This window comes from Lepisma saccharinum, chromosome 3, assembly GCF_977018435.1.
Source record: "Lepisma saccharinum chromosome 3, izLepSacc3.1, whole genome shotgun sequence".
NCBI classification, from domain to species: Eukaryota; Metazoa; Arthropoda; class Insecta; order Zygentoma; family Lepismatidae; genus Lepisma; species Lepisma saccharinum.
In genome coordinates this window covers 71,792,930-71,820,500 of record NC_139231.1, presented here as the reverse complement: position 1 = coordinate 71,820,500, position 27,571 = coordinate 71,792,930, and the positions used below count along the sequence as shown (strand labels likewise).

The 27,571-nt window shown below is 37.2% G+C and overlaps 1 protein-coding gene across 2 annotated transcripts in view; it reads right to left on the bottom strand.

Moving 5' to 3' along the window:
* Nucleotides 1–27,571, bottom strand: part of Ndg (Nidogen) — a 98,897-nt gene that overhangs the window by 48,501 nt on the left and 22,825 nt on the right. For both annotated transcript variants that reach the window (XM_083118762.1, XM_083118764.1), the window contains exons 4-14: nucleotides 24,120–24,328; nucleotides 19,893–19,987; nucleotides 18,553–18,702; nucleotides 12,243–12,476; nucleotides 11,429–11,629; nucleotides 9,795–10,010; nucleotides 7,980–8,073; nucleotides 5,620–5,795; nucleotides 3,346–3,489; nucleotides 2,219–2,350; nucleotides 1,354–1,611 (exon numbers count right to left, since the gene is read on the bottom strand). In XM_083118762.1, the coding sequence (XP_082974888.1) occupies nucleotides 1,354–1,611; nucleotides 2,219–2,350; nucleotides 3,346–3,489; nucleotides 5,620–5,795; nucleotides 7,980–8,073; nucleotides 9,795–10,010; nucleotides 11,429–11,629; nucleotides 12,243–12,476; nucleotides 18,553–18,702; nucleotides 19,893–19,987; nucleotides 24,120–24,328 (1,909 nt within the window). The remainder of the gene's footprint in view (nucleotides 1–1,353; nucleotides 1,612–2,218; nucleotides 2,351–3,345; nucleotides 3,490–5,619; nucleotides 5,796–7,979; nucleotides 8,074–9,794; nucleotides 10,011–11,428; nucleotides 11,630–12,242; nucleotides 12,477–18,552; nucleotides 18,703–19,892; nucleotides 19,988–24,119; nucleotides 24,329–27,571) is intronic.

The following is a 27,571-nucleotide window of genomic DNA, read 5'->3' as shown; positions in this document are numbered from 1 at the left end:
ATTTGATTTAAAAACTGCACTTAATACGAAAAATAAACATATTTCTTCTAATAACACATTTATGTCGTTACCAGAATATTAAGTTTATTCCTGTATAAAGGGGTCCACTTTTGCTTCTCAAATATTTACAGCAGAATTAACAAATTTTCCATGAATTGCATAACTCTCAGGATAATTCTGACTTCAGAAAGTGTCACATCGGTAAATAAACTGTAAATTCCGTGTTTAAGAGTCTGTTTCACATTATTTCGTGACAAAACAGGGTGGGAAAATGCACCTCACACCTTTCAGAAACATGAAAAATTAACATTAGAATGTGTTAGTTCAAATTTCGTGTTTTCGTCAAAAATGAAATATCCATGCCTCTACACATCATTCTTATTATTTAATTTGTTTTCCACAATGTGACGATCATGAATTGAAATAAAAACGTCAATAAATAGAGGACAACATCTTCTTCACATCAACAGAAATCCATTCCAAAACAACACAGGGTGTAGGGTAAAAAAAAGAATGAAAATAGCGATGGACAATTGGTCTACTATTATCTTTGTCATTGGCTGTATGAGGAGGAGTCCAAAAACAACTTTCTGAGATCTACCAGCAGCAAGAATGTATATTCTAGGAAGGTAAAGAAAGACTGGCTGTTTTTGAACTTAATCCCACTCACTTATACCAGTGTCCGAAGTTCAACAGCCCACTCTTATAAAAGTTTGTGCCCTGCATACAAACCAATTTTGTGAATAATGGTGTGTTTCATATCATGAATGCTGTTGTAATGATGTCCAGGCAGCACCCTCTTCGAAGATGAAAAGAAGCGGAAGTCACTCTGTGCCAAATAAGGAGGATGATCCAGGCATTACTGCTTGAAGCTGCCTGTTACATGTTCACATCAGGTATGACTCATAGCATAAATATTACTGCATTTAGCTTAACAATGAAAGCATTTAACCTTACATCAGAAGACAAAATACGGTGCTTGACAAAGAAGATGTCTGATTTATGTGCAGTAAGTGAGACCTGTTTATATCTGTCATCTACATCAGAGGGAGGCAGGCATGTTGTGTGAATCTGTTCACTATGACAACCCTACTGTAATGACAAGGACAGACATTCTACGGAAGTCACTTGCCTCAACCCTCTCCTGCACAAACACTGAACATTGGAGGCAGATAACTGCCTGTAACTGCTCATGGTAATATTTTTACCATCCATACTCCTCATAGGTGTTATTGATTTTCTACAAGAGGGCCTCTGTTCACTGTCCAACCAGCAACAGATTTAGGAAATAATTCCTTAACAATCCTTTAATTAGTAATAATATTTGGTTAGGTTAGAAAAAAAAAATCTTACGCTGTGATGAATCTGATGATGAATCCTGACTCACAAGGCACTGGTCTCCAGCTAGTTCAAAACCTGTTGGGCACCAGCAGAGATCCAGCAGGCATGTTGGCACAGGGTGAATTTCTGTGGTTTGGTTGTTAGAGGATGCAACACAATTATAGCCATCCCCGTGATAACCAGGTAAGCATACACAAGTGTAGGAGCCAATACCATCGTCGAAAGTGCAGATACCGAATGGAGAGCAATCAGCTGTTACATCACATGTTTCTGTGAGTAAAGTTAGAAATAAAGTACAAGAAAGCGATACTAATATTATTAATTTTATTTTACAGTTTCATTTCATATTTTCCTTTTAAAAAATCCTTCTAATGCTTCAAATGAACCCAACGTACAAAACCTCAGCCTTAAAAAAGCTCTCAAGTCCTAGAGTTTGACTTTGGGACTTTGCGAAACCATTAGTTTCAGCTAAGCATATAGTAGCATAATAATCTGTGTAAGAGAGGCTACTGTTTTGATATAAAGTACAAATATGCAGACTTATGGGATTTTTGCTTCACATTATATTAGTATTATCATATTATACATTATCTGTAAAAAGTCAATAAAAACATCACTGAATAAGTTTCGTACAAGAATTTTGGATATTCTATCATCTGCTCCTCTGGTCCCTGCTAAAACTTTTCTAGTTTTTCTACTGGTTTAAAATCAAAACAAAAGTTGCAAGCAACAAATCATTGGTATCAGTTTTCATTACTGTAAATGAAATTACAAACTTAATAAAACAATCAAATGAATACATTACTATTGTTTGTCTCGGTAAATGTTATACCAAATTATTATAAAATTGATCAATATTGTAATCCTATTCACTTACCGGTTTCACCCAAACAGGTGATTCCATCTCCTCGATAGCCTTCGATGCATTGGCACATATTTCTGTCCAACTCCGAGTCATATATGCACTCTGCAAATGGGTCACAGTTGTTTATCTGAAGGCAGTCGGAATCTGAAGCAACATTAAAAAAAGAAAGTTAACATACTTTATTATCACCTATACTCAAGTTCTTTCTCTGACCACTTATGCTTGATAAATTGCAGAGCACAATGAACAAATATATTTCTTGCTGTGCATTTTCTGCAAGAGAATTGGTTCTTTCTAATTTAATATGATTGATTTTTGTAATTTTTATTTTTTGTGGACTTGAAAAATGTAATGACTGGTAAGGTACAACACATACCGTCTTGGTCGACATTTTGACATTGAAGTTCCCAGGTTTGAGTCCCAACCTGGGCAAGAGAGATGTTCTCTGAGTGTCGCTATATCAATGTGTTCTAATCATCACTGTTTTGTTGCGACACTTTTTTTAAAAAAAATCTTCGATTGAATTGTACTTTTTTAGGTCCACTTTATGCACAGAAAGGCTAATGAGGACTGGACCTACAGTATAAAGTGGGATCCCGTATACATTAAAGGGTGTAAAATGGCCATATTTGCCGAAGCACCAAGAAATTTTAATTCATTCATTCATTCAAAAGTGACAGAGAACAATGCTAAATAATGAAGAAAGGTTCAAAAGCAAAAGGTAATTGTCAGAATTTTTTGTGTACTACCATTTAAACTCAGTGACTTTCATTTGCTTCTCCATATATTTTGTTACACTCCATTCACCAGCATCTCTTGTTTTTGGAACCATTTTTTATCTTGTTAAACCTTGTCATTTTTAATACAATTTAATTTTTGAACAAAGCTTTTTCATGAAGTTGAAGCATTGAATAACTAAACTATAATATTTTCTCTCAAAATAGATCTCATATTCTATTCAGTTCCTTCAATGATTTAAGTAACTACTTCAAATGTACATGTATATTGCAACAAATTGCATCAAGAATAAAAGCAGGCGTATAATATGTATTGTTCTTATATTCTTGTATTATCCTATCACAATCAGTAAGCCACTTTAATTTAATAGAAATATGTTTGTGAATAGTATAAAGACTCACCATAATTGCCTTCAGCTGTACACTGAAAGCCATTGCCATAGAAGCCAGGTCGACACTGGCACAATGCGCCTGGATCTATGCAGTCAGCATCTGGATGGCAGATAACATCATGGCATGTTCTTTGTTGTGTGATGGGTGGGATTTCTGAAACAGTCACAACCATTTATAAAGCAAATGAAGATAACATTTGAAACATTTGTGTTTCATTGGACAGAAAATGTGATGAGACATTAATGCATCCGAAACAAGTATTTACTTCAGTTTGATTTAGTTTTGTTCTGAAGTCTAGTATGCATCAAAATGAGTATAACAAAGCTATTCAGTTAAGAATAAGTACTTGTTTTGGGTATATCAATGAAAACGTTTATTTCTGAGCCTAAGTGATTGATTGATTGAGTTGGCATTTTAAAGCCACTTTATGCACAGTAAGGCTAATCGGGACTGAACCTACAGTTTAAAGTGGGATCCGAACCACTATGTGCCACCACCGGGTATCAATCCTGGGACCCCTTGATTATAAGGCAACGATGCTACCACTGCACCATCGAGGAGGCCTGAGCCTAAGTGAGAGGTTCAGTCTCATCACTCAGTGTATTAACATATTACCATGATAGTTTGTTAGGATTTGCAAAGAATATGTATTGCCTAATATAGATATACATATTGCTTTATCTAGGGATGGGGCAATTAATTGTTATGCTATCAGTATCAGTTGATATAGCCATTTTGGTGTATTGGTGTGCTGGTAAAATTACCAATAATTTAACCGATCCAATATACCCATCAATTTAGTACAAAATTCTATCATTTTTATGAATTTATGATTCATATGTCATGATTTTGTACAGTTAACGTCTTTGAAATAATTTTTTTCTCTCAGGGCAGTCTGTCTGTCTGATTTGCACGAAAACCAACACTCCATCATGGTCAACTTTGGTGCACTTTGTGACATATTCTCCGTTCTTTTAGGAATGCACTGCAATTCTCACTAGTCAGAAATGGAAGACTGCGTTGTAACATGGCTTATTTTTTGCAATAACTCTGATTTGTGCAAAACTACAAGATTGGAGATGTGAAAAATTTTCCAACCTTCAGTGCACTCGTAAGATATTTGACTCATTCCTATCTTCAACATTGCACTGCACCTTGTCGTTCAACTTCTCACAAGACACAGCTTCTCATGCTGGTGGCAATTCAGCTATAAAATACCAGGTATCCAAAAAAGTTTGTGCCGCTGGAACGAAAAGTGAAAGTCAAACGGCATGTGTCGGCAATCCTGTCTGGATGACATCAGAAGTTTACATTCCCGGCAACCATCAGTCAGTGCAGAGTTGGAGGAAACCATTTGATTTCATCTGCACAACCTTAGGAAGTCTTGGAAGCTCAGTAAGTGGGTTCCTCACGTTTTGTCCGAGGAAAACAAACGCCAGCGGCTCACCATTTGCACATCATTGCTGTCACGCCACAAGAAAGCCCCATTACTGGACCAGATATTGACATGTGACGAGAAATGGGTGTTATACAGTAACCGCAAAAGAAAACATCATTGGTCGTCCCCTGGTTGTGTTGCATTGACCCCCAACAAAAACATTCATCAACCGAAGGTACTGCTCTGTGTTTGGTAGACCAGCGCTGGTGTTGTGCACTTTGAATTGCTAGAGCATGGGAAAACCATCACATACAAGGTGTACTCGTCCCAGTTGCAAAGGGTTGCAGCTGCACTGCGTCCGAAGCAGCCAGCACTAGTCAACAGGAAAGGAGTAATCCTTCTTCAAGACAACGCTAGACCTCATACGGCGAAAGCGACCAAGGAGGTAATCAACATACTTGGTTGGGAAATTTTACCTCATCCTCCTTACTCCCTGGACATTGCCCCATCCGACTTTTACTTGTTTTTGGCCATGGATAACCATTTGCGTGAGCAACAGTTCCTAAACCGAGATGATGTCACGCAGGTCATAGCACAATTGTTTTGCTCCTAGGGACCAGAACTTTTACAAACGCAGGATTTATAAGCTTGTATCTCATTGGGATAATGTAAATGAAGCTGAAGGAACTTATTTTTCTGAATAAAATACATTTGCCAGAAATTACAGTCTCTTTATTTCTCACTGCAAAATACGGCATGAACTTTTTTGGATACCTGGTATTATAAGAACTGATAACTCCACTGGAAGGGCATCATGGCAGGAACTGGATGTCTAACAAGGTAGCAACTGTTGGAACTTTATGGTGGAGGATGGTAGATGTTTACAACAGTCTAAATCTACTTACCTTGACAGTGTATGCCATCACCAGTGAACCCTGACTTGCACCTACAGGTGAAACTTCCAGGCTCGTTGATGCAGAGGGCATTGTTGTCACAATTATGTGTTCCTCTGTTGCACTCATTCACGTCTACACAAAGGGCATTTTCTTCATTATCTTGCTCTTCATAGAGATGCTTGTAACTGGAAGTAAACAACATTTTAATGGAATGGTAGTTCATTACCAGTGTTATTTGTATTCAGATTTGATTTAGTGTGGTTTCTTCACACCAATGTAAACTACATATTAGAATTTGAATACCAATGTTTTGTTGCAGTGAATCAGCCTTATATTGTCCACTATGTTATTCTATTGCCGCAGAAGAAAATAACAAATAATCATGCACAATGGGCAATCAATATGAATTTTGTTCAAACATATTTTTTACTATGAGATAATAACCAACAACTTTTATTTTTTCCTTCAAGGAATTTAGGATATTTTTCCCTCGTTATACATTGTTACATAAAATGCAGTCTAATATAGCTTATCATATGAAGTTTTAGTGCCTCACAACAATGCAAGGCTCCACGTGTCAAGAACAACAGTGCAAAACTGCACAGCTTGCACTATGACACTCTTATGCATCCACCATACTCATCATATCTCTCGCCAACCTACTACCACTGTTTTAATCATTTGGACCATTATTTGGCAGGGAAGAGGTTCACCAATGAAACAACTGTCAAAAACGCCTTTGAGGAGTTTCTTCAGTCCAGAACGTTGAACTTCTACAAAAGTGGTATCTCGTTGGGAGAAGTGTATATCATCAAATGGTGCCAATTCTTTTTAAAAAGTAGCTTTTCACTGAGTTACCATTGTTCAAAGTTTCACTACCAAATCCGACATTTCGTGTGCAACAATTTAATAGATGGAGGAATAAGTAGAATAAGTAATGCATTATATTTTGTGCTTTTAATTTCGAAGTGATCTCGACATCTCAATTGTTATCTGTGTACTTTGCAATACGCAACACAACATGGATATCTTTTGTGGCACATAAGACGTTCAAAGGATGGTCAATTTCCCACCAAGTTTTCTCCAGAAATACAGGGTGTCTACAAACGATTGAAGCAGTTTCATGATGTTATTGTACGTGTATTATTGAATGTATCACAAGGTAACTTTACAGTTTGGTAGAGAAACTCAACAAGTTTTATGACCCATTACAAGTTATGGGAGTTTTCTGCTCCACGTGGCATCATTGAGCATATTTGTGACTATCCGAAAATCAATGCTTTTTGTGCAATATCAAAATTTAGAATTTACGGCCCCTTCTTCAGCGAACAACCATTACAGAATACGGGTATCTTGACATTTTAGAAAATTGGATCTTGTCACAGTTGGAGACAGACAGTGTGAACTTTATCTACCAGTTGGATGGTGCTCCGCCCAACTTCCATCGCGATGCCCATGAATTCTCAATCACCAGATTGTTGTGGAAATGATGATCAACAACTTCAGTCATTGCCTCCCCACTCCCATGAATTAACTCCGTGTGACTTTTTTGTGTGTGGTTATGTGAATGATTTAGTGTTTGTGCCTCCATTACCAAGTGATCTAGCAGAACTGCAGGCTCGCACCATCAGTGCTTTTGATCAAATTATTAGGGACATGCTGTATCACGTTTGGGAAGAACTTGATTATAGAGTTGATGTTTGCAGAATCACAAATGGCAAGATATTGAACACTTGTAATGTGTCACAAATCTTGATGAGTTTCTCTACAAAACTGTAAAGTTACTTCACGATACATTCAATAATCCATGTACAGTAGCATCGTGAAACCGCTCCAATCATTTGTAGACACCCTGGGTTACTGTTACCATCACAAGAGCAATTCCAGTATTCAGATCATCAAGCAATGACATATTCACGCAGTAAGAAGTTAAGCTCTCTCTTGAACAACAGAATATCATAATTTCAGCAGGTACAGTGTTGCCAAATAAAATTTGTGCCTTGCCCTTTTGTATTCTGTGAGCAGTTTTGTCTTTCTTTTATGAAATTATAGTCCACAGAAGTACTAACAATAATATTTAACTTGTGTTGTATATTAATATCAACTAATATATGAAATTTATAAATTAATTGCCAATTTATAATCTGTGAAACCAAAATTACCCAGCTACTTTTCTTAATCCTTTGACAAAGGTAATGAATATTCCACCCCATTTACTTGTTCTTCTCTTTGCAACAACATATCACTTCCCAGTTGGAGTTGACCTAACATTACAAATAAATAACACTAATAAAATTAAGGAACCAACAAAAACTAAGAAGTAGCAGCAGTGGTTGTGCTATATATCAAGTATGCAGAAAAAGACCCACCCTTTGTTGCAGACACAATGAAATGAATCTCCTTCTGCTACACACGAACTGTGAGGTCCACATTTGAGTTGTCCTTCACGGCATGGGTCTTCATCTGCAAGACAAAAGTAACAGTATAGTAATGCAAGTGTAGATTTTTTATTTTTCTATGCAAGACAAATATGCCACTGGAAGGTAGTATCACTGATTCAATATTTCAGAAAATAGTTTTCCACAATTGTCATTTTCTTAATTTTTCTCAATATAAAAGAAAACTCATGCATGTTATTTAATAAATTATTTTTTAGACACACAATTTATTTTTATTGCAAGCTTTGAAAATATTTTGAAAAACGAAAATAAAGCCAAATTTATAATAGCAAGCAGGAGAAATACAGTTCACATTGAATTCATACAGCAGGTTGTAGGAATTGCAAGGGGACACTTTCTTGCTTCATCCTGTGCATGCAACAACTATGTGAAGTGTTGCTGGGCGTTTTGATTCTACTCTCCCATTTTAGCTTCTTGTGAGGTTAGTTGAATATTTGTGGGATGTAAACTATATATTTTCGAAGCAGATATTTAAACATTAGTTTTTTCCTGTTTAAAAAAATAGAAAGTGGGAAAAATATTTTCCTTGTGGTGAATGATGAAGAGATTCTCTTGAGATAACAGTCAGGTCAGTTTCAAGATATGCTTCCAAGCTTATATTAGTGAAGATGATTTGATTTGATTTGATTTTTGTGTTTTCTGCCTCTTTTGTCTAATCAGGACAATTAGGATGAGCGATGATATGGTGAAATTTATTAAGATACACTCACAAAGAACACCCAGGCCCTGGCCAGGATTCAAACACAGGAACCCTGGCATCATAGTGTGCAGTGATAATCACTCTGCCTCTGCTGATCGGTTCCATACTGTGCACCTGCACCCCAGAGCTGACTGACACTGACACCTGGTGGTAACACTATTGTAAGGCAGCATCTCTATTCAGATGACTTTAACAGCATAAGAAAACATTTAATGGTGTACTTGAGGTTTCAGACATGGTCATAGTTCTAGACATTGGAAGGCTGTAGATGTCATGTGCCTGTAAATATGGCTAATGTTCTTAGGAATCTGTTAAAGTATGACTAGCAAGTACTGTCTGATTGCTGAAGACCGGACTAGCTCAAGAAAACATACGTGAAACAATGCTGTGGTTTCAGATCAGTGTTTTGTTTGTATGTATTTAGTTGTTTTAACATCACCTCTTAACACATTTTGTTGGTGGTAACACTGTGTGTGAAATTTCAGTGCCATTTCAGTAGCAGACAACTTTCACGAAACCTGGTTTCCATACAGCTTACAGCCACTTACAGCCGTCACTTATATTTTGCTGCTGGACTCCTCCAGTTAGAACATCCGAACTTGCGTTGATGGTCTCAGCTAACACAGATGGACTGTAGTGATTCAATTTTTAATAAGAAAAGAGTATGCATGATATCTGATTGGATACATTTGTTCAAGGAAGTATGTGATACATAAGATTAAATCCCTAATGTATTATTTTGCAATGTTCATGTTGGGACCCTGAAAGATGGGGGAAAGATTTTGAACAGAAATGAAGGAAAAAGTGTGAAAATTGATAAAGAAACAGTCACAGTAATTATCATCAGTGGCATTTAACACCTCTCCACACTATGGATAGCTAGTCTGAATACTTAGGGAGATTTCTTCCAATGAAACCTATATTACTTTATTCCTAAACTATGTACCCATCATCTTGTTACCTTCATAAATGAACAAGTTTTATTTGTTCAGGTGTGTACAAACTATGCATAGACTAAACCTTACCTCCTAAAGGGGCTGCTTTGTTGGTCATGGCATACCGCACTATTTTCTCCTTGGGGTCATACATAATGAAGTTACGTTCAACTTTGACTTTGAACTGAGGTGGCAATTGTTCGTACACACACTCATCATACTGAATTATCTGCTCCACATTATAATTGTTGTCAATGCCTACATTCTCAAGTTTAAAAGAACGAGAAGAATGGGATTCCATTAAACCTGAAAAGATAAATTCCAAGCATTTGCTATAATATGTTTATATAGTATAGTTTACATATCAACATAATTTATACCCTTAAGGCACTTTGAATCACTTGATAATGACTGCATGACTTGATAATGAAATAAGTGTGTGTTGAAAGTCCAATACATAGTCAAAACTTAAATATGATTGAAATTTAATGTCATATCTTTAAGGAACACATTAAAAGTATTACTTTAAAGAGTGCGGGTACAATTGATGAAAATATTTCCACCTCCTCCTCTATCTATATTTATTACTTAATTAATTAATATTATAATTGTGTGATTTGTTGTATAAAGTTTGGCGAACTGCCATATTAGTTTTTCTACATGTTTTTATGATGCATTTCTATATCATTATTTTATGTGTTATTGAGATTATTTTCTTCTCTATTTTTGTGTTTAATAGTTGGGTTGATACTGATGACAGTAATATAATTAATAAAAAATATTGTAAAATTATTATTATTATTATTATTGGTAGTAGTGGTGGTGGTAGTAGTCTTGGGGAGACTTTTCGATTTTATGCACCAGATAGGCAATTTTTCTTTATTTGTTTTCCTTTTTTTTTTAAATATAATTTCAGACCATTAATTCATTGAAGTACATGCCTACCTGAGTGAAAAAACTGGAATTTAGTCACTCAATTTTAGTTCAGTGACTAACATAAAATTGTCCAGTATGAGCCACACAAGCTTCTCAGTCACCCCAATAGATGGCACTACACATAATGTGCTTCATTTCTTTCATGCCACAAAATGCCTCCCATCCTTCTCTGATGCTCATCCTCATCAGCAGGATTGAAACATCATATTTTAACTGCTTGTTGATAGTTACAGGTATGTATTTTTATTCTGTGTTAGAAACAAATCCAATTTTGGGAATTCTGTAAAAATTTTCATGGAATACGTAAACACGTTCTGATTAAATTTGAGTGTTTTTTTTTGTTTGTTTGTTTCTTTTAAGTCCACTTGACACACAGATAGGTTAATCGGGATTGAACCTACAGTTTAAGGTGGGACCCAAACAACCATGTGTCTCCAAAGGGTATCAAATCTGGGACCTCTTGATTCGTTCTGATCTGTTTTCTACATTTTACACTCTACTTTTTTGAGCTAGCTCACATTTTCCATTGGTTTTCCTGCTGATATTCTATATTTGAATGATATTTATTTATTTCATGACTCTGTGTACAAAATTTTTGCTTTTTCTGCAACCAAATGAACAATATTAGCTTCCAGCAGTGATCAACTGAATTATTTGACCTCCAGCCTCTTCTTCATAATGGACCTGCTAGGTTGGAGACTATGTGCATTGAAAGCTTAGGTATATTCTTAAGAACCCATGCTCATGTATTTCAGTAGCAATATTTTAAAGCATAAGCAAAAGTAAACCTGGCTCTGTGTGTGTGTATCGTTCTTCGAAGTTAGCCATCTCGATCTGCACTCCATGGGTAATTGTGGGAATGGAACCAAATATCTCTGCCTCCACTCTAAGTTGGTCAAACACATCGACTCCAATGAAACGCTGCTTGATGACAACATGATGGCCAGTCTGCGGAAAGTTTATCTCGGCCGTGTGGTTGAAAATTCCACCTGTAAGGAATAAGTAATAACTTTCTCATCCCTTATTAATACTTAAAAATGTAAAGAATTGCTCCATTCTGTACAGATGATAAATATACATACATACAAAAAGCCATCGGCTAAGATCAGAAAATCTCAACTCTACATTCACCTATCTAAACAATTTACAGGCATTGTCAACTTTGAGATAAGAGACAACAAAATAATCCACAATACATACAGGATGACTTTAATAAATGGTATTGACACTTTCGCTTTAATAAATTGCAATATAGTAACGTACTATATGTAAATGAAAAGGAAAATCTCAAAGTTTCATTTGATGTATTTTAGTCTCACTTCATTTCAGCAAAAATGGTAATGCAGGTAGAGAATACATTTTCTGTGATTGAATTCTGCAAGACCATGAAATTAAATTTTGAGAGTTTTCCTTTATATTCATGTATAGTACATTACTATATTGCAATTTGTTAAAGGGCTATGGAATTGTGAAAGTGTCAAGATCTTTTTGAATCAACCTGAATTTTATTTCCTCAAATACCTTTCAGACCATCATCATCAAGAAGTAATATTACAGCTTGAAAGTATTGTAATTCCAAAAGCAAAACATCAATGAACATACCTGTTAGTTGGTATCCATTCTTTGCATTCTTCAAAGGCCTTGCAAAAAGCCAGCCAATGGTGCTACCTACTATGCTTAAGCTTTGCATGTCAAATCCAATTGAATTGGGCATTTTGGAGATTGCTGTGTAACTTCTCCCATCTGATGTAACAACATATGACTGAAGATCTAGTTCTGTTATAGTTTGGTCATTAATTCTGCCACTGATCTTTCCATTCACACGTAATGGTATATCTGAAAATTCAAGACATATTACAGCTAAGTATAGTGTGTATATAATAAATATAGAAGAAGAATCTCTGTAAATAGATATCTTAGGAAGTAGAAAATTATGTAACACAAAGTCTTGATTCCACCTTGAACAAATACCATTCCTAATATTCTTAACAGGTTTCACTAAGAGAATATTTTGGTAATTTAAATTAATTCAGAGCAGATATTATATTGTTAAAATAAAGCATTTTTCAATAGGAACTATCAGATGTTTTTGGGTTGTTGTTGCCATGTGACAACACTGTTACGATACAGTATTCATCACCTTCCAGCTGTAGGTCATTCATCATGACGAATGTTATCATAGAATGAAACAGTGTCATAATGTAAGCATGTGTATGAAAAGTTAAGGAAATTCAGGTTCTGTGAAAACCATGTTTCGCCAAATATATAATTATTTTGGTCTGCATAAGCACCCGTTGGAGAAAACAAATTATTGCATTGATACAACTGAATTATTTTCTTTGGGGCTACATGAATGGTAAGGTGTACGCCAACAACTTGACAACCACTGCCAAGCTCAAAGAAGATATTCTACATGCCATTGCACAATGGGCCAGAATTCTGTAAATTGGGACAAAAATCTGACTTGGTGAATAGAGATACTTTATGCTGTCAGTATTTCTAACAACTGGATATAATGCATAAAAAATATAAAATTATTGAAATTCTGTGGTTATTCACATGATGACAGTGCAAAATACTAAAGTAACTTCATGTGTACAAAGAATGTCCTTTACTAATGTACTGAGCAAAACTGCAGTTTGCAGTATCACATGAAACCAGTTAAATCCTGTGCTTGTTGACATGAACACACTACCAAATGGAGCCTCGGTGCTTGGTGGTTCAGTCTGCAGGGTGCATCTGACTGCAAAGTGGGAACTTGGGTTCAATTCTCGGGGTGAGTGAATGAAGTTGTTTTTTCTTTGTTTTTTTTACAGCCTTGTTCCTTCATAAAAGCAGCTCTGACATTTACACAGCGCGTAATGAATGGGTATCTGGAGGCAAAAAGTGTGTGTGTGTGTGTGGGGGGGGGGGGTCGTGAGCTGGAGTGTGGTGCTGATTGCATTACATCCATAAATGGCTGAGATCGTGAATGCCTCCACATTTTTTTTATTCTAGCATAGTGCAGTGTGTACAGGGAATTTCACATACCTTACACTACAAAATAAATTTTGAAGTGCACTTGTTCACATACTAATTGAGATAAAGCTTAACCTTCATTTTCACTGTTAGTAGTAAAGAGACTTTCATTATTCAGGCAGGTTGTCGGGTTTCATCTGACACATCCATAATGTCGAGCATGCATGCGACATGTCTTCTGATAGCATACATGATTTCTTAGAAGACAAAGGATGAAGGCTTGATATTAGTGGATCAGACGAGATAAGCAGATGATGCAGAAGATCTTCAGGAGCACTTGCAGGAACGTCACTCTCTCATGGTTGTCCATGATTTTGCTTCTTGAGCCTTCTCAGATAGCTGCCTACTGGAAAAACATCTGCTGCTATGGCATCTGGACTCTTCACCAAGATCTTGTGTATGCCAGCGGTCACCAGGGATATCATACTGGGGATATTCTGCTTTCTGCTACAATAAGTTTTGCAATTTCCAATGCATATTCACAAAAAGTGTGGATGTTAATGTGATGACTTAATGATAGAGTTTACAAAATGGCCTGCATCGTTTGATCGTTGATGCCTATGATTTCGACTGAACTTTTCTAGATTTCTAGATCCTGAAAGAATCGACTTGCCATGACTGGAGATCCCACTATCATTTTGTTTAGGCTCATCCAACAGGGTGCGAAATCCCGGGGGGACAGGGGTGATATCCCCCACCAATGATCTTGTCCTGAAATTTCCTCCCCACCAAACTTTTCCAGGGGGGGGGTTTGTTCTAACAACAAACGTAATCAATTAGTTTGGGAGTCCAATACACTTTACTGGAATAATATCGAAAACATTCACAAAGAAGGGAAAACAAAGAGCCTCATCTCTAAGGACACTGCAATTAGTCCGACTTGTTACTTCCTCTCCATTTCTCATCATCTTTCGTCAGCTACTGCAAAGTATAAAAATATATTAAAACGCGCAATACCATTTACATGTGAATTTTGTATGGGAAACTATTATCTTCTTAATGCCTCTCAATTTTCTCCCCTCCTCCCTTAGTCACGCTAATCATTGTTGATGTTCATAGCATTATTGGTGTATTAAAATCTTCAATTTGCAATCAAATTTTAAATGAAGTACAATCGGTATAATATATTGTACATTTGATAATAAAGGGTGTTCCGTATAGGATGCTGAATTTGAATCAAGTGCTATTGTTTTGTTTTGAGGTTGGCACACCGGTTCTTACCAATGTTTGCATCTGTTGTCATGCCGATTAATGTAGCCTCAATTGTTTTTACTCGTTTGTTATGGTTTCCTTCCGAAAATCCTCGAATAATCCAGGAGCGTGAAATCCATCCATCCGCTGAGAACGACTGTGTGGTGTGGGTTTTGGCAGGTGGAGTGTGATCTTACACCCTGTGATTTCTTCTTATGGGGGTTTGTGAAATCACAGATGTATGCCAACAAAGCACGAACCCTTTTGGAACTGAAGGCGGAAATCATACGAGTGATTGGAGGCATCGGGACAGACATCTGCGAGAGGGTTATCAATAATTTTGTGGAGCGTATAAATGCATGCAGACTCAGTAGGGGTGGACATATGCCTGACATTGTCTTTCAAACGTAAATGGGAGATGTTACTGCTTATATACTCTATGTGATCAAAAGTATCCGGACACACCGCGCAACGTGTGTTTATCATAGAGGGCGACACAGTACTGCCATCTACCGCATGGAACACATAGTCAGCGAACTCAGTAGTCTGCAGACATTGTGAGACAGCAGTATGGGATGGTCTGAGGAACTTTCACAGACTTTCAACGTGGTCAGTTGGTTGGGTGCCACTTGTGTAGGAAGTCTGTGTGTGAGATTTCCACCCTCATAAACATCCCTCTGTCCACTGTTTCCAATGTTATAGTGAAGGGATGTGTACAACCCAAAAGCATGCAGGCCAACCTCCCATGTTGACCTCTAGAGACCATCGAGTGATGAAGAGGGTCGTAGAGCATTATCGTCAATCATCCATCGTAAACCATCACACAGGAATTCCGAACTGCATCAAGATCTACTGTTTGGCGCAAGGTGCGGCAACTTGGTTTCCATGGCCGAGCAGCTGCCTATAAGTCAAACATCATACAGACAAATGCCAAACGCCGCCTCGTGTGGTGCAAGGAGCGTCGAAACTGGGCCATAGAACAGTGGAAAACCGTTTTGTGGAGTGATGAATCACAGTACACAATATGGCGATCTGATGGTAGGGTGTGGGTGTGGCGAATGCCTGGTGAACGACATCTACCAGCCTGTATAGTGCCGACAGTAAAATTCGGAGGTGGTGGGGTTACAGTGTGGTCATGTTTCTCCTGGAGGGGGCTTGGCCCCCTTGTTGCTTTACATGGCAATGTCAGGGCACAAGCTTACGTTGACATTTTAACAGCTTTCATGCTGCCTACCATCGAAGACCAGTTCGGGGATGACCATTGTGTCCAGTGGCGTGCCCAAGGGGGGTTGGTGGGGGTTATAACCCCCCCATTAGCCCAACAATCCTAAAAAAAACACCAAAGGTAGGAAAAGATCGCAAAATGAGAGCAGACTGCCAGGAAAAGTGTACATAACCCCTCCCTTTCAAAAATCCTGGGCACGCCACTGATTGTGTCTTTCAACATGACCAAGCACCCGTCCATACTCCAGGGCTTGTGGGGGAGTGGTTTGACGACAATAACGTCCCACGAATGGACTGGCCTGCGCAGAGTCCTGATTTGGAACCATAGAACATCTCTGGGATGTTTTGGAATGCCGACTTCGTGCTAGACCACACCGACGCACATAAATACCTCTTATCATTTTGGCGCTCTGCCAGGAATGGGCTGCCATTCCTCAGGAAACCTTCCGGCACCTGATTGAAAGTATGCCTATGAGAGTGAACGCTGTCATCAAGGCTAAGGGTGGGCAAACACTGTATTGACTGCCAGTGTTCCCAACAGAGGGTTGCCCAAACTTGTACTTTATATTCAGGTGGGTGTCCGGATACTTCTGATCACATAGAGTATATGTGAAATATAACTATTTTCATTTAATCTTCTAATTCTGCATCCTATAAGGAACGGATACAATTTGATTATTTAATGATTGACACACATTTAATGTTATATATATAATATAGTGTGGTGTGTGTGTGCCTGTCTGTCTGGTCCTTCCCCACCACCGATCTGCAGTGATTTCGCACCCTGTTCATGAACGATGACCATGCAGCGTATGTCTGCTTTTTGGTCTTTCATTTTTTGCTTTGTCATCTCCAAGAGCCTGCCTCCTCTTGAATTTGAGTCGATACAATATGTGAAGGAAGTACTCAAAGAATCAAATGCATGCAGGATTGACAGTGAGAACTGAGTATTTGTCATTCTTTGAGTGACCTCATCAAAATTGTTTGCATCTCTGTGAAGCACCACAAATGTAACACACATAAGTTGAAGATGTATCGCTCATTTTGTTGCAAACTAACTTGAGAGTTATGTAGGACTAAGATACTGTATCTGGTATCCATTATATCCCAATTCTGCTTGGGTTACGTTAAATACTATGTTCTAATATAATTCTATTTCAATGCAGGTTTATTTTTCAGTGTGAAGCCACATGCAACTGACATTATTTTTACATTTCGTAACTGCGAATTGGCAGAAGTTGGCAGGCAGAGTTTTCTTGGTAGCTTTTATAAGACTCATTGAATCATTTGGCATAAACATCTTCATCCCACCTCGTCCCACAAATTTTGAAAGTCAAAGGAAAGAAACACACATCGTTGCAACTTAGCTAATAATAACAGCGAATGAACATCCTTGTATAACAATGCCCACAATTCAGTAAATCAAATCATACTGCATTCACAGAAAGTACATACCTTGACGATATGTAGAACATGCACAACCAAAGCCCCCACAGATAACATTCTGAGAATTCAAAACTAGTCTCAATTGGTGAAACTGCATGCGAGATATCTGGGAAATGGCATTTGGCAAATGTATGGGTTTTGCCCAACTTAAATCCTCATTTATGTTAACACTTGGATGGAACTATTTGCATTTTGAGATAACCCCATCATTGTTCAACAGGGAACTAATGGTTTAAATGCTCTGTTTTAAAGTAGAAATTTCGATTTTTGTCCCCATTTTCAGAATTCTGGCTCACTGGACATTGGTGAGACTGAACTGCAATTAAGTGAAGATGTGATAAGAAAGACGAAAGATGACACCATGCTAAAGGAGTTCTGATGGCCATTTGTCATATATTTTTTATTGTAATCAATCATGTTCAATTAAAGGCAATCACAGATTACTTGCTGTAAGCAGCAGCATGCATTCTGGGTATACAAGGCACACACAACTATGCAAGAAAAATTAAGTATTTTTTCACCATAGCAGAGCATGAAAAGTCTACTATCTTCGCTTGCAGAACCCCAGGTTTGAGTCCTGGTTGATCCTGCATTTTTTAATAAAATTGCTATATAGTACATCTTTTGCGTGTGCCAAGTCACAAGACACTTGTCATTTGCATATTTTACAGATTTATTAAAAGTTGCAAATTTTTAAAAAATATATACCAATATCACTAATCTCGGCTAATACCAACATATCAGTACCAGCCAGATGTAATAAAACCAAAAACAATTAATTTGCTGAACCTTCATTACTTTAATGGGAATTGACGAACCCTTGATCTTCCTGCCATAACTGCATGTATGTGTGTAGGGGGGAGGGGATGAACTTTGTACTTTTCATCCAACACACTTACCAGAAACATCCCTGCCCCACAATTCACACAAAACATTTTCTCTTCACAGCCCCTTGGCTGTTGATAAGGAGCAAACCCTTGTGGTGCAACTACAAGAAACACATTGGACTTTTTACTTTCAAAGAGACATTCACCTTGTTTCAGGCAATTTTGTCCATTCCCGTAGTACCCATGTTGGCAGACACAGCAGAATCCAGGATTGTAATCTACACAGTTGGCCTTGCTGTGACAAAGTGTGGCTCCAACCGCACATGTATCTGCAGTGTTCGCTGATGTTGTCTCGCCTGAAAATAAAATAAATTTTTACAACTGAAACTTAAATTTTAAGCAGGTAAAAAAAGGTAAAGTTTCCTGTGCCATGAAGGCACATTTAGAGGTTGTGAAAACTATCACTATTTTTAATTGCTGCTGATAAACTTAGTTCCTAATCTAAATTGTCATTCAAGCACCACTATACGAACTTAGATTTTGATTCTATCTTATGGTAAAAAAACAAGATTAGTTAATAAGAAGGAGCAGATTTCACAATGTTATTTCCAACAAACAATACATGACAGAGACATAATCTGCACATCCTTGGATAGATTAAGGTTCAAAGTTTTGTTGTAGGACAATTGGTTTCATTCGTGGACTAACAATGTCATTTTTTTCTGGTTGCAGGTAAATGATGACGCCACAGAGAAAGTCGTTTTGTGTGAAGTGTGAATCCATTGTGCAATTGCAATGTGAAGTCCACCATAGATTCAATGAACAGTCACCTCATCATAAGTACATTTACGAGTGGCATAATAAATTTGTTGAAGACGGTTGTATATGCAAAGGCAAAAGCACTGGTCGTCCATGAAACGTCTGATGAAAATGTCGAACGTATCCTAGAGAATGGGCATTCCTCAAAAAACAGTATGCCTGCTACTCTTCAATAACTGAAACAGTTTTAGGCTTGCCTGTGTTGTGGATATGCAGCTGTACAACTTTTAGTTAATGCAGGCATTTGAAAAGTAGGAGTATTCAAGGAGTAAATTAATATTTATTTTGTTTTCCAACATTCTTATTGCATCTTCAGGAGGAAAATGGATGGAATCATGTACAGCATGGAAGGATTCAAGATTCCCATTATGGTAGGATATCTCTTTTTTCTAAATAGAAATATATGAACATGGAGCACAAATACAAACACCATGAAACTAATGTTTAATTATTTACATATATTGTGTTATTAACTGCATTTGGCAAAACCAGTTGCTTCTTGGATGTTACATCAGCAAATTTTCTGTGCTCCTCATAGGCCTGTGTCTAAACAAATTACTGTGTAAGTAAATGTACAAGTTGGTAACTTGTGGCATTTCATTCTGTTAACTGATTAATTTAAATTAAAGTTAATTTGCAAATTAAAAAGAAGAGATATATTTTTAAAATATGCACACATTTAAGCATGGAGTCAATAAAAAACACTATTTAATTTCCTTCAACTTACTTTCTACTTCTAGATCGGGTGGCATCACATTACCAGAGGGTCCCGTTTGTCCAACATGAAACAACCATTGTCCTGGAACTCCAGAATTAGACCATCTGTAACACAAAGAACATTTCATTTGTAGACATGTAAATTAACATTCTTTCATAAGACACAAATGTGGTGACAGTATGTGTGTGTGTACCCATTCAGAATTCATTCTCTAAGATAATGATGTTTCCATGGGGGGGGGGGGGGGTGATAACACTCCCTGGGTCTAGAATTCCTTAAAAGAAATAATGCTACATGCAGAAAATGAATAATATTGGAATGATTATTAAATAACTGAAGACGTACTTCCCCTTCAGAAAATCCTGGGCATCTATCAGATATTTTCCTAATAATTTCTTATTAAAACTGAAGCTGCTGTAATTTGCAATCTTAAAATTCTGTTGGCATCAGTAACAACTTTCAAAAAAAATATTTTTCATATTGGACAATCACAGCATTATAACTTACTTAAAAATTGTGACTTTGCCAGGCTTCTACCACTACCATTGTTTGAGTTTTGTTTAAAGTCCACTTTTATGTCCAGATAGGCTAATTGGAACCAGACGCACAGTTTAAAGCACAATCCGAACCACTATGTGCCTCCACCGGGTATTGAACCCAGAATCCCTTGATTGCAAGGCAACAATGCTTCCACTATGCCATCATGGAGGCCCCACCCTATCATTGTTGTAACAGAATAGTTGTGTCAGTAATTTTCTTAAGACAAAAAGCCAGGCCACAGGGTGCACAGCAATTAGCATTTTGGAATATTTTTTCAAAGAAACCTATTTTACAAATCCAGGTACTGACAAGTTTTTTTCAAATTGAAAGCTATTTTTTTTAGAAGTCATTTCAGATATACCTCAACCAAATGTTAAAAGAATAGTATCTTTCTTCTGTGGTAAAATTTCTTAATCACTCACTAACTCAGCACATCAGAGATGCATCTTTCTATTAGTGTGTTTTGCCTACATCACAATCTGTTGCATAGTGGCTTTGAGCAGACATGATTGACACCAGTTCTTGTAAGCATTTGGAAATCAAGCGGGCAACCGGGAAATACTAACACAGACATTCATGATTTAAAACAAACGTGCAGTTGTTGCAGATGTAATGAACACTACATTTTAGATAAATTTCCTTGGAATGGACAAATAAAATTGGCTGCAAACATGGCAGCTGTGCGCATCCTGAGAACACATGAAACCCACTTATAGAAATACACAATTATCAGTATTTAGTATTTAGTTGAGTGCTGGATCTACAAGTCGCAAAATCCTGCAGTGTGTGTGTGGGGGGGGGGGGGGGGGCAGGAGGCAAGTAAGCCTTTAGGGGGCCATCAGCCATTGACATAGTAGAGTGTTCGCGTATGTAAAAAATAAATGTAGTTACTCACACGAATACAATATATACAGGTAAAGGTAAAGTTAAAAGTTCCCTGTACACATAGCACCGTGCCATGAAGGCACATTTAGGGTATGTGGGGGTAGGGCCCAACACATTTTCGAAGTCTGCCATCATCTTGGAGGTGGTGTGATCAGCACCATGCTGCGGCCACCTTTAACCCCCCCCCCTCCACCGAGTACCATTTGATTTGAGGCTGGGTGGGCCCTGGAGCCACTTTATGTGGGGACAAGGCCAGAAAAATTCCAATCTTAGATCACCCACCCCGGATCTCCCTCGTGGCACTCAGACTCAAATCAAACCAGGCTAGAATTTCACGAGATGCAGTGGTGAAGGTTTCTTCAACCTATCTTTAATCAGGAAAATATTGAGACTGCATTATTATCGCAAATGTATCATTTTCCGGGTGTGACAAGACCGTGTCATAAATAAGTGTCAAAACTATATCACATCACCACGGGCATCGAAACCGGGATGGCCAGAAGGGCCCTGACCCCCTATAGGAGGCTCAATGAATAACTTTCAACATATTACATAACTTTTGTACACATAAACTTTGCACACAACAGGTGGGAAATTATGCATGATTCTGCTCTGAAATGGGTAGAATTAATAATGTGGGATTATCACTCAGTTTATGTGTCTTTCTTGTGCTTCTGCGTTTACTATTTCAGTATTTCCTTTTTGAAACCGGCAATGAATTAAGGAAAATGCATGATATATTATGAATGAATATGTGCGAAAATAGAGGAAGAAGCATGGGAATACTGTAGTCTTCCATGCTCTTGAATGAGCAAGTCCATTGCAATATAGGCACCTGTGTTTCTCTTCAGAAAAGTCAAGCTGAAGTTGAAAATATTATGTTTTCAATATGCCACTGTTTTATATAATCAGGATTAGTATTTTTTTTTACATGAAAGTTGCAGTGTTACATATTTATACTAGTGCTTAACCAACGTTCAAAACAATACATGTATGTATGTGTGTGTGTGTGTGTGTGTGGAGGGGGGGGGCGACTTAAGGGCCAGGCGACCCAAGCGATTGCAGGGTGGACAATTGGGGTGCCAAAAATCTGCCTCACCTGGATGAAATTTTTTTCTTGGGCCTTATTTTTTCTGTAAATATGTGTGAAGATATTAAACTCCTATAATAGGTTGTAGGAATAAGTATTATAAACCGAACATGATAATCAAATTCTCAGTCAAAAGTTACATGTATAGTATTATGCTGTATAATTACATAATAAGAGTAGTGCAGTAAATTTATTGTCCAGCTAATAAAGTTTGATGTACAGTGGGATCCATGAGTATTACCAAGCAAATTGTCCATCACCAAGTTTACTCTCTTTATTTTACGCAATGACAGCTTCAAGAATTTGAACAAAATGGCAAATAGGCTGCTGGCAACCTCTGCATCAGCATAAGTAAAAATTCATTCCTTAAAAACTAACATGGTACAAGAGAGAAATTAATAAAAGTAGTCATGGACAATTTGCTGAACAATACTTGTGGATCCCACTGTTGTTAAAGCTAGTTATTGTAATTACAATTTTTCAAAGGTTAACTCAAGTGTATTAGCCCCTCCCAAAATAAAGAAAAGAAAGATAAAAACTTTGCCCACCTTTCCCACAAACAGAAATAAATCAGTATTTATGCTTTACTTAGCTTTGCCCCTGCCCAAATCTCTGAAGAAATCTGGGGCTATGCACATCACCCCCTTCCCATTTAAAAATTTTGAGTTGAATTCAATATGGCGGCCACCAATATGGTTGACGTTCGTTTGGAACACACCAATGAAGTTCCCCTAAGCCTAACCTGTTTCTATCATGCAAATGCCCACCTAACTCCTTTACTTTATACGGGGGGGGGGGGGGGGGGGTTAAGGGACTTTTGAATCACCATGTGGGGACTTGTATCTGACTTTGTCAACATGAGATCAAGATTTACACACACACACATACATTATATATATATATATATATATATAATGTGTGTGTGTGAAGGTAGGTAGAAGGGGGCCTTTGGTAATATTTTATGGGGGGGCAAGATTCGAAGATCCGGCACTGATTTAGTTAATTATGCTTAAGTAATCAAGCTATCATAAAACGAAGACATTTCACTACATGTCATGAAGATAATAAAAACCTCAATGAACAATTGACACTTACCTAAATACTAAATTCTCAAATTTTGGACTACTTCTCTTTCCTGAGGAGGAAAAAATATAGACAGCAGGAGTTGTAGAAAAATCGAGAATTTGATATTCAGGTTTTCTGTTCAAGATTTTCATAATATGAGTACAACCCATATAAAAATAATTCAAATTTTCAGCTCTCTGTAGATACTCAGAATTTCAGCAAAGAAATTGTACTTTCACTTACCAACCCACTTTGCTCACGAATGCTGTTAGGAACGTCTTGTATCTGCAGTTTTTGTTATAAACATAAGGCCCAAACCTAGAGCATTACAGATGTAAAACTAATATAAGGAAAAAGTCAACAAATGTTATTGAATAATGTATTACTATATAATTTTTGTGTATAATCCACTCTCAAATTAGTTCCCTCCCCCCTGAATATTCTTGCATCCCTACTTTATTTGAAAGTCCTTTGTATCTAGAACATGGGAATTGCAACAGAGCATATTTTAAATGCTAACTGGCTTAGTAAAGCCATCTTGATTTGTTAAGCCAATGTTTACTGCTCTTTAGGTTTGGTTTCTGTCCATTTATAATGCAATACAAAGTGCTATATAAGATACGAAATGCACTATTATGGATGAAAGATCATCTTACTTATCAAGATTCTGAACTTGATCTGTGCCGGATCCTCTCAAAGTATAGAGCCTCCCATCGCCTGACATGAATCCTGCTTGAGCTCTGGCATCTGGCAGGCTGGAAGTCTTACCCTCTCCCTGGATCCATTCTATCCCTTCGTCTGCATACAGGATCTCCACAAATGAATCCTCACCATTGCTTGCTATTATGACTTGGAAATTATTCACCTGCAAAAATCAAACAAGATAAGGTAATTCCACCATAAATATTTGCAAGTTATATTATTTTGCATTTTCACAAATTTATTCATAATTGGGAAAAGAGAGACGCGGTAGTATATAAATACGGAGGAACTAGTACTCATTTTATCCACAAAACTGTTTATCCAATGAGGATGATGGCCTTGGCCACTGAAATTAATAGAACGAAGAAGAAAAAATAGTTTCACAGATAAAGTGAGTACTAGTTTCTCCGTATTTATTCACAAATTTAGTTGAAACTTTGCATGTCTTTTTAGCAAGCAGGATTCCATCTGAATTTTCCATAATATATCTCTGCTGTCATAGATTTTCCAGGTATTTTTTATGTAAGAAATATAACAGAAGAGAAATTGTGTGCAATATAATACTCAAACTCAACTAAGAAACTGGTTAAAGCAAACCAACACTTCCTTGTATGCTTAAATAACCATTGAAGGTGTTACAGGCTAGAAGGTTTAACCTGGTACCATTGGTCCCAAACTGTCGATTTCCTTCTCCTAGCTGTTTTCCTCGGGCATTGATGGACGTCTTGGACATAGAATGTGCTTTGTTTTCTGCCTACCAAGAGTCGCTGTTTCTTCCCATAGGAAATTTGAATTTTTTGTTATCACATTGCCATAAACTTGAATTTTCTGGTAGTAGAGAGGTCAGTGCTTGTCACTGAGAGTTCACAATGGAAATATTTTTGCTTTGTTTTGTTTGATTGCATTCGTATTGTGTGGGGTTTTGGTTCGAAATATGAGGAAACGAAAATCATTGCATACAGATGTCCGTGAAATAGTTGCCAAAATTATGGCTGGGAAAGGGAAAAAAAGGTTCTGAAAATGTTCTCAAAAAGGTATAAAATGCATTTATTCAAGTCTAAACCAGTTACATTAACATTCCTTATTCAACACTATGCAAAATAATTTATCGTAAACATGATATAATTTATATTATACCATTTTATAGCTCTCGTTCTGCTCTACAAAATGAGAGTATAGGATTTTATGTAGTTGTTCAAGAAGAGCGAAAATAATTTATTTTTCTGTCCAATTTTTTAACAAAACATGAAAAAAAATGAAGGAAAAAAGTGATGAAGCATCAAAGAGGAGTAAAAAGGGATAAATGTGCTAATATCACAAAAAGGTGGAAGTAAGTGTGATCATATTACTTGATTTCATATCCTAAAATACATATCTCAAACAATCGGTATATAGAAACACCTACATTTTTGGAAAGGTGCTTCACCTTAAAATCTGTTCCCTAGTCATCATACCAGCAGACCATTCATGTGTATGAGCCTCGTAATGGATAGGGCTGTGGAAGCCACGGTGGTGTCCAAGACAAGTGTTCATCGTATCGTCTAAACACCACTTTGTATAGCTCTAGTTGATCGTAGATAGGCTATGTGAAAGCCTGATTTTCGAAGCTTATTTGCAGCGATAGGTGCATTGTAAGAGAAAGGGGGTACAGCTCTGAAGAGCAACGTCAACACTCAAACAGCTAGGGGGGCTAGCTAGCCCTGTGAAATAAGAACACACACATTTTCAATTTAACACCACTTGACTGAACAGGCAGGGAAGATGAAAGACTTAGGAATGTTCGTTTACCTGTAGCGCCGCTGGAAGTTCTGGTCCCTGGTGTCCTCGCTTGGACGGTGTCCTACTCTGAAACAAAATGCAACTAGGGAGCGTACTCGGTTTCTCCCCAAACTGCCCTAACATAATACCGATTTCTAAACGATCACTTATTAAACATAATTCTCTCCTTTTCCTTTGACTTGTTTTACTTAGCAGCTTAGTTACTACACTGCAACTTAACTTTGATGTACAAGAGATAGTAATTCGGTGCGATTCTAGAGCTCTCTAGCAATTACTGTATTAATGTTGATCTAAAAGCAACTAAGCGGCAACTAAGGACGAGATTTTCTCACGTGGACTATTTATTCAGAATTTGAACATGTGATCGGTAAATCCGTTGCCTGAGTGCATCCTTTGGCAACGGAGATTCTGAAGAAAGAAAAAAATGCTGATTTCCTGATTTTCATATTGTGCCGGCCTAATGCAATGTCAGCGGAGTTTTTCTAACTCCGCTGAAGGTCGCTGGCGTGATTAGCTTTTAAGAAGCTATTTTCCAATCTTCAGCGGGACCCCTTTTTATAACATGATTAGTTTATTTATTGATGATGCCTGGGTCCTAGGTTCGACTCACGCTTGTAGCGTAATACGATATTTTGAAGGAGAATGAAGAAGCAGAGGAAAGAGGATGTGAACACACACTTAGAAGAAGAATTTTATTGGGAAAAGGAATGCATTATTGGATGAATTCTGTGACAGGTTTGTGATCCATGTGCCCTGAGTTTATGATAGTTCTGTGCTTGATTCCAGTGAAAATACACTAATATTCATAAAACAGCCTGATATAATTCAGCCATGAACAAATGGAATAGTTTACCATCAATACATGTATTAACAGAAATTTCATCATATAAAGTAAAACTATGTAACGTAAGTGGAAAGTTTCAAAATTATTAAGAATATGAAGCTTTTAATAATATAAAAACTGCTATGTTATGACATTACTTTAAAATTGTTTTCATGTGTTCATTTCTTAGTTACTGTAAATATATTTTTTTTCCACTTCTAGGATGTTTTATGTGCAAAGTTTGTATGTTTATCTGTAAACAGTTCACGTATTCACTTGTATTCAGGTTCCATATTTTTACTGTTACTGATTTGATTTGAAATATATGCATGTGTGTATTATGATATGGGTCAGCTGTAAAGAAACCTAAAGTACACCTGCCAAATTAAGATGTTATTATGTAATTGAATGTGTTAGTGTATTTTTTCCTGATATAATAACAAATCGAGTTTCTGCATAGACAAATAGTGCAATCCTCAGTGGAGCTTCCAAATTTTAGATTTAACCCAGCATAGCAAGAACAATAGGGGAGCTATTTGAAAGAACCAGTAGCAGATTCCAGTCTCAAAATCAAGATCACAGCGACAGCTGGACTTAATGTATTGGTCACATGTCACTTGGCTGTTGCACCATGGAGTTCAGTTCATAATGATTAACCAAACACAATATAGGCATAATTCCGTAAGTTCTGGTGCTTCAGAAAGAGAAGCTAAGAGTTCCACTTATTCAAGGTCTCTTGGATTCATCTGAATAATTTAGGTTGTTTATCCTATTATGCAGTGACGTGCACTGAGGAGTAGCTAG